This window comes from Dipteris shenzhenensis, chromosome 29 (genome assembly GCF_047967505.1).
Source record: "Dipteris shenzhenensis isolate YYH24624 ecotype China chromosome 29, Dip_SZ_1.0, whole genome shotgun sequence".
Taxonomy (NCBI): domain Eukaryota; kingdom Viridiplantae; phylum Streptophyta; class Polypodiopsida; order Gleicheniales; family Dipteridaceae; genus Dipteris; species Dipteris shenzhenensis.
This window is the reverse complement of record NC_141624.1, coordinates 746,246-761,376: the sequence shown is the minus strand read 5'-3', so window position 1 is coordinate 761,376 and position 15,131 is coordinate 746,246. Positions and strand designations below refer to the sequence as shown.

The window sequence follows — 15,131 nt, the reverse complement described above, 5'->3', positions numbered from 1 at the left end:
TGCTCAACCAAGAAATGCAAGCATGTCCCAAAAAGAATAATTGTCATTTGCAAGCCTACAATCATTCCCATGGAGCCAGGGCTGAAGCTTACTATGTATGATGCAAGTGAATCAGTAGATGCCACACTCTACAGCCAGACTGTAGGATGCCTCATTTATTTATGCAATACACGGCCCGATACTCACTTTGCAGTATCACAGGTGAGTAGATATATGCACAACCCAAAGACAACACATTGAAGTCTTATGGTTTGATGTTTCCCAAGGGGGTGACTTATAGATGCATGCTTACAGTGACTCAGATTGGGCTGGAGACTATGATACTAGGCAGTCCACAATCTTGCATGTTGAACTGATCCAAGAGATTTTGCACATACTTGGATTGAGACATAATAATGCCTTGTAGGCATCAATTTTGGAGGACCATGCACGTGGGGCTTGTTTCAGCCCATACAAAGCTTTATTCAGCTTGCAAATTTTATGTGCATTACCCAAAATTTCAAAGCCAGGAGGTTGCTTGACATAAACCTCTTCCAACAAGTCTATATTGAGAAAGGCTGTTTTTATGTCCAACTGATGAACGTTCCAATCAAAATGTGCAGCCATAGCAATAACTAATCTGATAGTGGTCATCTTGGAAGTAGGAGCAAATGTCTCCTCATAATCGATGCCCTTCTTCTGAGCATAGCGTTTTGCAACCAGCCGTGTCTTGAACCTATCAATGGACCCATCTGGCCTTCTTTTTACTTTGAATAACCCTCCTGGTACCTATGGCATTCTTTCCTGGTGGCAAATCCACAAGATTCTAGGTCTGATTTTTCTCAGTAGACTGCAACTCATCTTGCATGGCTTGCATCCAATGCACATTGTCTTTGGCTTCTTCAAAGTATCAGGCTCTTCCTCATCAAGAAGAGTACCTGCATAAGCTGATTCATCAGAAAGAGTCCCCCCTTCGTGCCTTGCTGCACTACAAGTTCTGCCAGGTAAAGGGGCATCAAGCCTACTCTCCTTGAGAGTTTGGAGCAGCCAATTTGGAACAGTGTTGGCTGCGTGTATTTCTGTAATCTCTTGGCTGACAGCATCTTCCACTACGTGTGGAGGAACTAAATCAGCTGGTGGCTGAATCGGGGCATGTGGAACTTGCTGTAAATGCTGATTTTCAGCAGGGATTTTAGATGCGGAACCCAAAGCAATGGGTAGTAATCCCTCAAAAACATCATCTGATGTGGAAGAAGCCGAGACATTAAATTAAGCTTGTGTATGTGCTGAATTTTCTGAAAAGATTACATCTTTGCTGACAAAAATCTTGCATGTTGCAGGCTTGTGGAGACGTTAACCTTTCCTCTCTGCACTATACCCAACAAATATGCATTTAAGTGCCTTGTCTGACAGCTTATGTCGAAACTCAATAGGCACATGGGCATATTGAACACATCCAAAGACTCAAAAATGTTCCACTGAAGGTTTTCTCCCATGCCAAACTTCATAAGGAGTCTTTGTTTTCAAAGCCTTAGTGGGAGCCCGATTCAAAACATAGTTGGCACACATGAGACCCTCAAGCCAAAACCTGTGAGGCAACTTTTTGCTTGTGAGCATGCATCTATTCATCTTCATAAGAGTTCTATTCTTCCGCTCACTCCCCCCCTCTATCTGTACGTAGAATCTGCACTTGGAGTCCTGTTTCATTCTCAACCTTTGCCTCAAAGTGTCGAAAATGCTTAAACACATCTGATTGTTTCTTTAAACCATAGACCCAAGTGTAGTTTGAGTAGTCATCAATAAATGTGACATAATATAGATAACCACCCAACGCAAGAGTCCTCATGTGACTGCAGATATCACTATGAATGAGCTGTAATTTCTGAACAGCTCTTACTGCACCATCCTTTTTGAAGGGAAACCTGTGCATCTTTTCAAGTATGCAACCTTCACAGGCATGAGGGGGAGGTGACTCCAAGGGAGGCAAAGCATCAACCATAGCATGTTTTTGAAGTGTCATCAAACTGCCATAACTCATATGCCCATATCTGGCATGCCATAACTCCGTATTCTGCATAGCAACAGTGAGAATAGAAATTGCAAGTGCATGAGCTGGTCTTTTCTCAAAAACATCAAGCTGAAAAAGACCACGAAACAGCATGCCAGATAGTCTCAAGGTATAATCATCTTCTTTGTCTCGAACTGCTTACTTGTCATCTTCAAAGACAACCTGAAATTCTCTTTTATTGATAGAGGACATTGAAAGCAAATTTTTCGTGATTCCAGGGACATAAAGCACATCATGAATTCTGAAATTTGTGCCATCTGTGGCTGTAAGCACATCCTCACCAATGCCACGGACTGAATAAGAAGAATCGTTTGCACAAGACACCCTTTTTCCAACGGGTGATGGATGCAGAGAATCAAACAACACTTCCTGGAAGTGATATGTTTGGTGGCACCACTATCAAAATACCAATTATTCAATGTCTTATTGACATCGAAGGTTCATGCATCCTTAGAAGGGTCATAACTGCAAGTAAAAAAAGCATGAGTCGTCCTCCGATGTGGCTGTAGTATCCAGAGCAGCCACCTGAAAATCAGAAATGCAAGTAAAAAAGGCATAGTCTTCTTCCACTAAGTTGGTTGAAGCATCACCACCATCATGTGCATAAGGAGCTAAATCTGTGACAGCCATGCATGAATCCTTTTTCTTTTTCTCGGTAATTCTTTTCTTGCATTCTCCTATGTAGTGACCCGGCTTCTTGCGATAATGACAAATGCCCTTTTTCCTAGGTTTCTCTGCATCACTGTTAGCCTTGTGAGAAAGCTGTCTAGAATCAGCTTTATGCTGATGTGTAGGCCGATTTGCGTGCTGCTTATGTTGCTCCTTTCCTTTGGGCTTGCGTTTCGAAAGCATGGCATGCTCACCAGCCCATGAAGCCATGTTCTTCATGGTTTGCTCTTCTTGCAAGAAAAGTCCTATCAGCTCGTGAAAAGTGAGAGAGTTGCCACCCCCCTCAATGACAAATTCAGCGAGGTGTGAAATCCGAGATACGACTCAGGAAGAGAATTCAGTGTAGTGCTTGTCATCTCTGAATCATGAATAATCTCATCTATATTAAACAATTTCTCTCTCACGTCCTGAAGCTTGGTGAACATTGAGTCACCCTCATCCATGTGAGTATGCGATAACTCTCTCTTCAAGAAAGAGACCCTGGCATCATTGCGGGCTGCAAACATACTCTCCAAAATATCCCAAGCTGCCTTTGAGGTCTTGCTTGACCTAATGTGCGGAATAATAAACCTTCTGATAAAAAGAGAGATTACTGAAAGTGCTTGTGCATCACATGAATCCCCTTTTTTGGTTCCTGTGTGGGAGGCACAACTGCAGCAGCCATTGCACCTAGCACTTGTCCTACACCCTAAGCTTGTCCTCTATCCCTTCCTCCACCTTATTGAGGAGGAGTGGCAAGTGCAACCACATTCTCTGGCCTTGTCTCATCCCCAATGACATAATCCCACAAATGTTTGCCAACTAAAAGATTGCGTACCATGAAACTTCATAAAGAGTAATTGGTACCATCCAACTTATCCTCTTGTGTGAGAACGCCAAACACTTCATTGGACACTTGTAGTTCCCTTCCTCTTTGATTCCCTCTCCCCCTCCATTCTCACCCCATCCACCTATTGTGTATGTAATAGGGTCACCTATGATGTACAAACTAGGGCCCCTTAAATGCCTCCCTCTCCTTGCTCTCTCTTTTTCCTACATGTGCCTCCTACCCCCTTGCCCCACCTCTCTTTCTCCCCATTCGTTTCCCCCCGCTACCCCCAACCTAATGCATATGCGGGCTGCCCCCTCCCCCCCTCTTTTCCCTCCTGGGAGCCAAATCTTTTCCACACTAACACTCAACCTTCTCCCACCATCAATAATAAGTATCCACCTACACAACTACAATAGTATGTGTGGAGGCCCAGAAGGATTGAGTATGCACCATCAACAAATCCAGATATATTGGCTATAGTTTCACAAGAACCTACTTCTAAAAATAAACTATGAGAATAAAGTTGAGATCCAATTTGAAGAGAGAATTGCCAAAACTATGTTGAGACCACTCCCCTAACTACGACATGCGGGAGATGGAACTATGCTTGGGGCTGCCTATGCAGTGTGCCCCTCTTGCCCTCCGTCCACACTGTGTGCCGCCCTTGGGAACCCCCAAAGCTTGCCATATATGCTGTGACTTACTGACTAGGCAGCCAATTGTCACTGCCACCTGGGCTTGACTCGGTGCATGTGACATTCCTCTCTTCTGAACTTGATTTTGGGAACTGGGAATGGACCCCCGTAGCTCGCTGATTCGTCTTTGGACTAGGGCTCAAATGCAACAGCCCAACTGAAATTCTGCCAAATTTGCCTGCAAAACACCTGCAAAGTGTCCAAAAGCCCAAAGCTTGCAAAATTGGTGTCCAAGACCAAAAGCCCCAATTTTGCAGGGTGAAATTGGGCTGAAATTGGGGCAAATACAGAAAAAGCCCCAAATTTTTCAAAATGCCCAATGCTCAAATCTGCCTCCAAAAATTGCTTGAATCCAAGCCAAACATTGGCTGAATCCCAAATGCACCTGCTTACTTCAAAATCTGCAAAAGGACCCAGCTAATACAGCCTACAAAAAGACCAACAGATAGGACCTGTATGGAACTGTTGGCATTGATGTACAGAACACTTGACGTAGGTGTACGGAATGATTGACACATGTGTATGGAATATCTGACGTAGGTGTACGGGACTGCTGGCACAAGTGTACGGGAGCCGAAAACAGGAGTATGGATGCAGGTACCACGACTGTACGTGCAGAGTACCATACGCCGTACGGTAGCTGCTGACGGAATTGTACGACCGGAGCTACTGACAGAACTGTACGGCTGGAGCTGTAGGTATGTACGGTTGGGAACAGTTGTACGGCGCTGTGTACCTTCTGCCCGTAAGTATGGCGTATGGGATGGTACGGCCTGGCAGCAGTACGGATAGGTAGGCACGGAAGCAGTCATACAATGGTACGGGGGGCTAGCTGTATGGAAGAGCGGGCTGGCTGTACGGAAGAGGAGCGGGCTGTACGTGCTGGTTGTATAGAAGATGAGCGGGCTGGCTCTGATACCAAATGTGAGAAAAAGGAGAGCAAGAGCACACCACAATGTATTGAAAAAGATAAGGAACAACATACAAGACTAAGGTTTTGTCTAAGTGACAAAACCTTATCCTAACCACTAACTATAGTTAGGGTTCCTAACTATGGTTAGGGGGAAAAACCTCTAATGAGAGAAAAGTGCCCCTAACCCACTTATTAGTCATACATTGGGCACTGCCATGAATTATGGCGATAATTCCAAGAATGAGTGTGTGTTTGACACTAAGCATTATGATACCTGGAATGGGACCCAATACCCTGATTACGCTTAGGTGAGTGTAAGTCATAGATTGGAAAATAGTTTAGGGGTCCCATCAACCACCAAACAAACCCCCGCCCCCCCTCTCCCCCCCCGGCCCAAAAAAAAAGATAAAGAGATGGAGATTCTCTATCCCCCTCCTATTCTGGCCTCTAAGTGCCATGCAGACTTGGACAAAAGGCCATGGTGTTGGACCAAAGTTGGCGAGAGGGGACGAAATCTATCCCAACACGGACATATATTTGAACTGAAATAAAGGAGGAATCGGCTCTCGATGAGAGGGCTTTTATAAGAGCTCATTACCATCCGGGAGGAGCAGGCCATTGGTGGAATTCTGTTGATGGATATTGATGGAAGTGTAAACTTTCTTTCTTGCTGCAGTTTCTGCAACAAGGTATACATTCTCTCTTGCTTCTCTTTTCTTGTAGCTTAATTCCGAAAAAAGGAAGGCATAATCCATCTGTCAAGGGGTTTGGATGGGCTGACTAAGGTCACATGGGAAAGACTATTTAGGGTTGGTTTGAAAAATTCAGGCCTCTAAACCGTATGCTTTCGCCAGTAATGCTTTACTTACGGGTGTGATACACGGTCCGTCTTGGGTTGACAAAGTGAGAGTGTCCTATGCAACTTTGGGTTTACTTTGAGAAGTGACTCCTCTTATTCATTAAGTTAATTGGCCCAAAACCCCTCTACGTGTCTAACATGGCCCAAAATGAAAGCCCTTGCATGAAGTGTAGACAAGCTCATGTAGGTTGGACCTAGTTCAAGACAAGTACTTACTATTTTATTTATAAGATTGCTTCTTTTGTTTTTTTTAATTTGTTTGATCAGTTAGCTTTGAAGATAAAATATGAACCTCATGTCGGTCGGACCCTTGGTTCAAGACGAATATCTACTAAAGAAAGTAGTGATTTTTTAATGAGACTGCTTCTTTTATTTTTGTTAATTTGTTTCATCAGCAAACATACCATGTGCTTTGGTACATACACTCTGCTTTGTATATTTTCATATGCAAAATGATGTTTCATTTGGTGGCTTGAGTTTTTGAAGTCGAAATTATCAATATACGGGTAGGTTAAGCTAAGCTTCAAAATAGTAATGTAGCATGTTCGTTTCTGATTACTAAGTTATGATTGGCTGTTAATCCTTGTTGTTCCCCATGAGAAATTTCAATCAATGGTTCTATGTTGTAACTAGGACATACTTGTTTAGTTATTGATGGATGTGAACATGGGCATCATAGATATCTTAAAAGATGTGGACTTCTGTATTGTATAACAAAAAGGGTACTCACGTTAGTTCAAATTAGGTTCCTAAATCATTAGTATGGCCGTAGATCTCATCATTGCTTTGATATGCAGCAGTAATCTTTATAAAATATGAAGGGTAATGATTGCAGGGCAAGTACATCGGCATAATCTGTTGCATCAACAGCCTGATGCAATACACTCTCTCTACTCTGCTGTACAGCCGGGTACATCATTGGGTGATTTAAGGTGCGTTAACGTTTTCCTCAGTGCGCTTTCCACTGTATGTATTTTAGCCGCTAAGAATATCCCTTGTTAGAAATTTCCCTCTTGTCTTCATGGTTTTGAGAGTAATGGAAAGAAATAGAGAGACTTCCGTTGCATGCAAAAGACCCAAAACAGACCCCTTGTTCTCTCCGTCCTTCTCATCTGCATGTAGAAGTTGCATGCAAATAAATTCAAAACATATAGGCACTCTCTCTATTGGGGATCCATACATGTTTTCTTAACTCCTTTCTTGTGGCCATCGGTTCACCTGTTTATTCCTCAATTTCAGAGCCATGTGCATTGCATGTTTAGTTCAAAATTCCAGCAACCGATTATGAGCTGTTTAATTGAAGCCAATGGCCATTAGTAAATGTCCTAGTCAAGGTTGACTTGTGAGAGAGTGAGAACAGACAATGAAGAAATAAAAAAAGATTTTGCATGGTCCACTGAGGTCTCCTAGCAGTAGTCGGACAAGTGTCACTATCACCCCATTCATGTCCTCGGTCTAGCGAAGATGGAGGTAAGATCCCCAAGCCTCATCTGTGCATCAACATGTTGGCGGGTCTATCATGTCTCTCGTGCCAGTTCTCAGTTGTGCTGTCTCCCTCTCCCCAGGGATTGCTTTGTGTGTGCTGTTCAACTGGAAAAACTCAGTGATCACTCTTTGAGTGGAGTTTGGCTGAGCCCCCCGATCTCATCTTTGTGTCTTGAGCAGCTGTTCTTTGTGTTGTACACCTCAAGAATGAAAATCGCTAAACATCTCTGATGAAGATGAACCAAGAGGCTGGAGAAAGAAAAAAAGAAAGGTGTATTTATGTCTTCTGCAGGCTTTGCGGGCCTATGAGACAAAGGACAATCACAAAAGTAACCCGTACAAGCCGCTGTGGGCTGAAGTAGAGGGCTCACTAAGGTTCTTTGCAGAGTACTACATGCTAAGCTTCAAAAAAAAACTCAAACTCAAGAACGGAATACATCTCCTATGAGCTGCGAAGATATCTAGTATTTGTGCTTGTCGGGTCGTATCTCTCGGCGGTGGGGGACGTGATCTCCGTGATCTCTCTATTCAGTGGGCCATGTAGATAGTGACCCCTCTGGTTGAACGGTCTCCCTTGAGCATATTTGCGATGGGCTGGACCTCCATCATGCATGCCCTGGTCTGATCTGCATATCTGACTCAGCCCTCATGTCATCTATCTTCTCCTCCTTGACTCCACTACGTCCAGGGGTGGACTCAAAATCTGTAACCTGCAGCTGGGCACGGTCTAGCTCCGCCGTAGGGGCCATTGTCTCCTCTTGCTCTCTAATGCAGCACATCAAGGTCTCGTCATATCTCCATCAAATAGAGACTAATGTAGACCTAGTCTTGGAAACGGATCAACCAGGGGAGAGGCCCAAACCCATGTCCCTTATAAAATAAGCAATGGTATCATCCTTGGATCTCATAGTATATAGGGCAAGTACAAAGGAAATGCTCCTTTGTCTCCACCTCCTCTAGGGTGCATAGTCAACTGATCCGCTACTCTCTGGGTGTACTTGTGGCTCTCCTAGTCTCAATCATCAACTAATGGGACAAGACCCGCATCTGTCCGATGGCGATCCTCGGGGCATGTGAGACTCGTCTGTCCTCCAAGTATTGGGGTTGATAATCACTCCATCCATTGATACTCTAAGGAAACGGTCACAATAGAAACGGATCTTGGTGGGGAACTCCCGGTCTCCTTTCCAACTCCGCGATGTTTGGAGCTGGAGTAGGTCCAACCGTATGATATGGTTTATCTCATCATGTGGAATTAGGTGATCCGGAGCATCTTAGCTGTGAAGGGGGGGAGACGATCCATCTAAATGCCTTGGCTGTGAAACCATTTGGATATGCATGAGTACCAAGCCATGTTAACTCCCCTCTCAGCTAGGCGTATAGACGACTCTAGTGTCACTCTCGGTAGTCTCCCTCTAGGTAGAGCCCAGACCGTATGGAGATAGGTGACTATCTGGAAGATGCCATTAACCTGGAGTGGTGTCATGCCGAACTCTACCTATGATTTGATGGGGGATAGAGGGTTTGCTCTAGATCATCCTGGAGCCCATCATCACATGCAACCTCTCGAAGCGTCGCCACTCAATCGTCGTTGATAGATCACCCCTCCAAAAGGGTGCTGCATACATGCCTTCGGTCTCACTAGTGTGTCGAATGGCCATCCCTTCGTTGGGGGGTCTTGGAAATGTGCCTGAAAGCATAATCTCTCTAGTCAAGTTAGAGCTCTGTACCCTCGTGTTAGTTGTGCTTTGGCTGTGTGAGTCATAGTGAAGACTGGACCTACAAAGACCGCCCCTAAGTAAGTGTATGATTGTACAATCTCCACTAGCTCCCCTCGGTATGTGAATTGTGTCGGTGAAGTACAGCAGGTGAGGTGTTGAAAATCATAACCTTAGTCTTCCCAAGGTTGTCTGTCAGATCTCTCTCTCTACAAAACACCTCAAATGCCTCTAGGTGCCGCTGTAGGCCCACTGCTGAGGAAGATAGGAATGCTAGGTCATCTGCATACTTCAAAATCTGTATCATCACGTCGGCCAACAATGATCCCTCGCCTCCTAGGCGGTCAATGAAGGTCGTGATCTCATCAATGGAACCCCAAATAGTATCGGTGTGAGAGGGCATCCCTGCTTCACTCCTATGGTGCTCCTAATCTAGGTTGACAGGCCTCCAGAGGCACGTACTCTCCCTCTGACTGACTCACATGTGTGGAATGTTGTCTCCGAAACCTAGCGTGTCCCAATGCCCTTTGCCCATGTGTCTCCGTATAGGAGATGATCTCTCTCTCTAGTACTGACCCATATATCTTTGGCTAGTGTATGACCAATCATGAGGGTACAGTAATTCCCAGTGTCCATGGGGTCTCTTGCTTTGTGTATTGGTACAATAGTGGTGGTACTCCAAGAACATCTGTGCTAGGATTGGGACTAGGACCTCCTGTCCTTGTGCGAAATGCTCAGTGCGTAGCCCCTCGTGGGCTTGGACTCTCCGGTTGTGGATCTGCGTAAAGCAGCTCGCACATTCTATGCTGTGAACAGCTTGCATGTGGTGGGTCTGAGAGGGAAGACATGTCCGGTGGTGTCTAAGACGGTGTAGGCTATCTCATGGGCTATTTATAGATGCCACTTATACCTTGGTATGAGCCTTGTAGGCCTAGTTATAGTCAGTTAGGACTATTGGTACAGCTAGTTTATGTACCATCTAGGTCAACTAGGACACTTAGTCTAGTTAGGGCAGTTAGCCCTTGGGTTTTGTTATGTTGGCTCTCCCTTGAGCCTCCACACTTCAGTTTTGCAGAAATCTATTACAGCATCTCGTTTTTCTCCATTGTGCTTCCATTTTTGAGCTTCCATTTCTTCCAACACCCAACAGTGGTATCAGAGCAGGTCAGGAATCCATTCCCTCAGCCATTGATAGGTTTCCCAAGCTGTTTGGCAGCCTCTGGAGCTCTCATTCTTGCTGGTCTTGCTGGTTTTCACACTCCCACGAGTGTTTCAGACCTTTCCAAGCACTTATGTCGCGAAAAACCTCATTTTGTCGCGAGAAGACCATACTTTGGAGCAACTCTCGCGAAGGGAATTGTTTTTCGGTCACAGTTAGGGGAAACGGAAACAGGGAAACGGGGAACGGAAATGGAAACGGAAACGGAAACGTTTCGGGATTTCTGGGAGGGCTGAAACGGGGAAATGCCACGTCAGCAAGGGAGGTTTAGAAAAGGGAGTTTTGAGATGAGAACACACACATTTAGAATGCTACAACCTAGAGCCTACCTGTAACTTAAAATATAGTGCATAATACTTACCACATGGCACAATGTCACTTAGAAGTTAGAAGTTAGAAGTTACAAATTATAACTTAGAACTTGGAGCTTAGAAGTTAACTTAGCAGTGAGCAATACATATTACAAATATAAATGACAAATCTGAAATCAATGAGAAAAGCTGAAGATTGACAAGTTACAAAATGCCAAAGGCAATATAATATATGAGTCATATATGTATTATGTCTCATTTTCAAGAGTCAAGACTCAAGACTCAAGAGTCAAAAGTACAAAATTCAGATTCCCAAAAGCCTAGGCTCTAAGCCTTAAGGCCAACCGCTACATCATTGATGATATGATCAAAATCCATAATGTAGATTCTAGAATCTAGATAGCTCAGCTGCTCAAGAGTCCTCCTCCTCCTCCTCCTCCACTGCCATCTCCTCATCGTCGTCGTCATCGTCCTCCCCCTCCTCATCATCATCAGTGAGGGTGTCATCAGGCTTATGAAAACCAATGAACTTGTCATGAGTGTACTCCTGTCTCATCCTGTTAAGCAAACGCAAGTTTGCATTAACAAAGACAAGATCGTTCGCTTTGTGTGCTTTGAGACGGTTCCTCTTCTTTGTATGGATGTGGGCAAAGCTGCTCCACATGCGCTCACAAGAGGAGGAGCTACAACCCTGGCTGAAAATCCGAATGGCAAGCGATTGTAGCTGTGGGGAATCAGCTCCATAATCCTCCCACCATGTAACAGACCCAACTCGAAATCTGAAATTTGAAAGATCATAAAATTCAGATATATGGCAAAGCTCATGAAATCTGAAAATTATGAATCATTAAATAGTAAAATTTAATAATTTAAATGAGTTAGGATTACCTGTCATGCTGGGCATCTGGCCATCCTAATATGCCCTCCTTATTGCGGCAATTGGCGAGCTGGTCCTTCACTGTCCGGCGAGCCTCTGGCATTTGCACCATCTTCTGAAGAGAGAGTTTCCAACCACGGACCACCTCTGCATCACTTTGTTGTGCAGTTGCCTTGTGCAGTTGCCTTGTGTTGAAAGTCTGGGTCCAACACAAATGCAGCCGCATGAATGGGAGAGTAGTACTGATTCCACCTAGTCACAGCCAAGTCCTCCAGCTCTTTCAACCTGTGGGGATCTTTCTCTAACACTCTGATATTTTCTATCATACGATCCATCCCCTCATATACCTTGCCAATAAAAGGCATGTCTCCATCAACCTTTCTTAGCAACAAGACAATCGGCTTACACAAGTCATACAAGTGTGATGCATCAGCCCAAAAGTCATCGCCGCCTATGCACAAATCGTACACCAATATCCCAAGAGCCTGCTTTGAAGTGGGCCATGCATCCCACTGTGGGCTTGCCACAACCTGCTTAAGAGCAGGTCTCATTTCAATGAGTCTGCGAAGCATCATATAATTGTATGCAAACCTTGTCTCTGCATACTTCAAAAGCTCCTTCCTTGCATAGGTGCGATACAAAGAGAGAGAAAAATGATGGCGTGTAATGAACCCAACTATCTCTCTTCCATTATCAATTACAATTTTTACCCAAGGTAATTTGCCAATGTCTTTCAACAAATTATTCAAACAATGGGCAACACAAGAACTCCATTGAATATGGGGGTACCTTTGTTCCAATAATGCACCTGCAGCCCTATTGGTATTTTCACCATCTGAAACCAACTGCACAATATTAGACGGGTCCACATACTCCACTGCATCTGCCCACATTTGCATCAAAATATTTGCTGTTTTTTGTTGTACTCCGCACTCTATGGAGTGTATGTACAAAGAAGATCCTCTGCAATATGCCGAAATACCCTCTAGTGATCGACTACGTACATCACTCCGGCCATCTGCTACCAAAGTGACCCCATACTTATGCCATTTCTCCTTAACAGGCTGAATGGCCTCATTAACTGCCTTCACCTCATCCTCTAGAAGCTTTCCCCTCAATGCATTAAAAGTGGGAGGGGTGTATGTGGGCCCAAAGGCTGTAATTTCAGTCACCATCTCCTTGAAATAAGCAGTCCGTGCCACATTGAAACTAATCCCATTCGAGTAAAAGAAATGGGCCACGGCTGCATCTACCTGTGCCTTCCTTTGTGGATGCCATGCAATATAAAGGGTGCTTTGCCTTCGTGTAGGTGGGAGAGGTGAAGGAGATGCAGTAGGAGTAGAACCTGTAGCTCGAAGAACATGTGCACTCCCAGAAGATGAAATTGTAGTAGCAGTAGCAGAGGGAAGAGGACTCCTTTTTGCAGTAGCCATATGAGCACCTGAAGTAGCTCCTCCACCAGTGGATGCAATAGTCCTACCTTTCTTCGCGGAAGGAAATGCCTCGACCTCTCATGCCAACCTTGCTTTCTCTTCCTCGGATATTTCATTGCATATTGTAATCCCCTCTCCCTTGATGCCAAGAAGATGGGCCTCCACCCTATCAGGAATCCCACCTCTTTTCAATCCACAAAGCCTGCACATGAACTTGCGAGTGCCTCCTTTCTTGGAGTCGTAGGCACCCAGGAGATGGACTTGACTCCACCAAAAATCAGATTGGGTGAATTCTACCTCAGAATGAGACTCAGGGGTAGGGTGTCTTGAAGCCATGGAAGCTTGTTGCTTGAAAGGGGGGCTGAAACTGCAAAGAGAGCCAAGGGTTGAAAGAGAGGGGTGAAACTTGAAAGTGGGGCCTGAAAGAGGAGGGAACAGAAGGCTGAAAGAGAGGGCTGAAAGAGGGGGCTGAAGGAGGACTGAAGGAGGGCTGGAAGGGAGTAGATGATGATGGAGGGCTGAAGCAGGCTGCAAGAGAGAAAGGAGAGGAAAGGAGTGAATAGGGCTGAAGGAGGGCTGGAAAACCTTGAGGATGGAGAGAGTATGAGGCTGAAGGAGTGGAAGGAGGCCAAAATCGAAAGCAAAAAGACAAAAAAGGGGCTGGCGGCAGATTTCGCGTGATTTTGGAGACCTAGCAGCCTGTGTTGTCTGAAACAGCACGTTTCAGCCTGGCTGTAACGTTTCAGCCAGCCGTTTCAGGGTCCTGAAACGTGTTTCAGACCTGAAACGCGTTTCAGAAAACGGGGCTTCTCTGAAACGGCGTTTCAGGCCTGGTTGGGCTCTGAAACGCGTTTCAGCGTAACTGTGTTTTCGGTGCATTTTTGAGCCTGCTGCAGCAAAAAACGACCACACGCGAGCATTTACAGCATCTATACAGAATTCCGAACTTGTCAAAAATAAAAAAATTAAAAAATCCGTACGTACGTCAAAAATTGTACAAAAATCCGTACATGCGTCAGAAATTGTACGAAAATCTGTACATCTGTCAGAAATTGTACGAAAATCCGTACATCTGTTAGAAAATTTCACACTTATGTTCGGTTTGTCAGAATTTCAGTACATTCACTGCAGTACGGGCTGCCTCGGGTTGTGCGCCAGTCATTTCTCAGATTTTCCAGCATTTCGGAGCTGTCTTGAGCTGCGCGCCAGCATTTCGGAGCTACCTTGAGCTGCGTGCCAGCATTTCGGAGCTGCCTCAAGCTGCTTGCTAGCATATCGGAGCTGCCTGGAGTTGCGTGCTAGCATTTTGGAGCTGCCTTGAGCTGCGTGTTGGCGGTTGGAGCCATTTGGAGCTTCTGAATTGATCCGGAGACTTCTCTTTGAGCCCTTCCCTCCTCATTTGGCATCCCTTTGCCTCGGGCTGTGAGCTTCTCTCCATTGGATCTCTTTCTCTCCATTTCTACGTGCTCTCCTCCTCGTGGGAGCACTTCTTTTGCTGTAATTCTCATTTCCAGCCCTCATTTGCTCGCTTTCAGAGCTTGCCACTGCTGTTTATCATTGGGTAAGCTGTTGTTGCATTGGCTTTTTCCAATTTCTACTTCATTTGCATTTTGGAAAGGTCTCGTGTTGCCTTGGAAGGCCTTGTGTTGCCTTTGGGGATTTTTCTTGCAACAGGTATACCTTGGGACAGCAAAGTCTTTTGCAGACATAAGCTTTGAAGCTTGGGTAGTTTTTTGGCACTTGATTCTGAGAGGTTGCCTTTCTCTCATTTGCTTTGCCAGTTGGTGCATTTGCCTTGTATTTCAGCACCATGTCTGGTGGCAAAGATGATTTGTTTGGGCTGATTGGGGCCGATGACAAGCTTGATGGCACCAATTACCCCATGTGGTCGTACATAATGGGACATGTTTTGGTTGCCAAGAATCCATGGCATATTGTTTCAGGTTGCCTACACGCACTGTTACTGGTGCTACACCTGCAACCTCTGCTTCTTCAGGTGATGGGTCTTCAGTTGATGGTTGTATTGCTACAGCTAGGACTCCTGCACCTCCTGCTCCAGGCGCTTTGCCTCCTTCACAGAAGCAAATTTAGTAG

General features: G+C 45.0%; 1 protein-coding gene across 4 annotated transcripts in view; it reads left to right on the top strand.

Moving 5' to 3' along the window:
• The window catches only part of LOC147882286 (protein FIP1-like), a 200,961-nt gene that overhangs the window by 129,113 nt on the left and 56,717 nt on the right, over positions 1-15,131 (top strand). For all 4 annotated transcript variants that reach the window (XM_087400863.1, XM_087400864.1, XM_087400861.1 and 1 more), the window contains exon 8: positions 6,830-6,926. In XM_087400863.1, the coding sequence (XP_087256989.1) occupies positions 6,830-6,926 (97 nt within the window). The remainder of the gene's footprint in view (positions 1-6,829; positions 6,927-15,131) is intronic.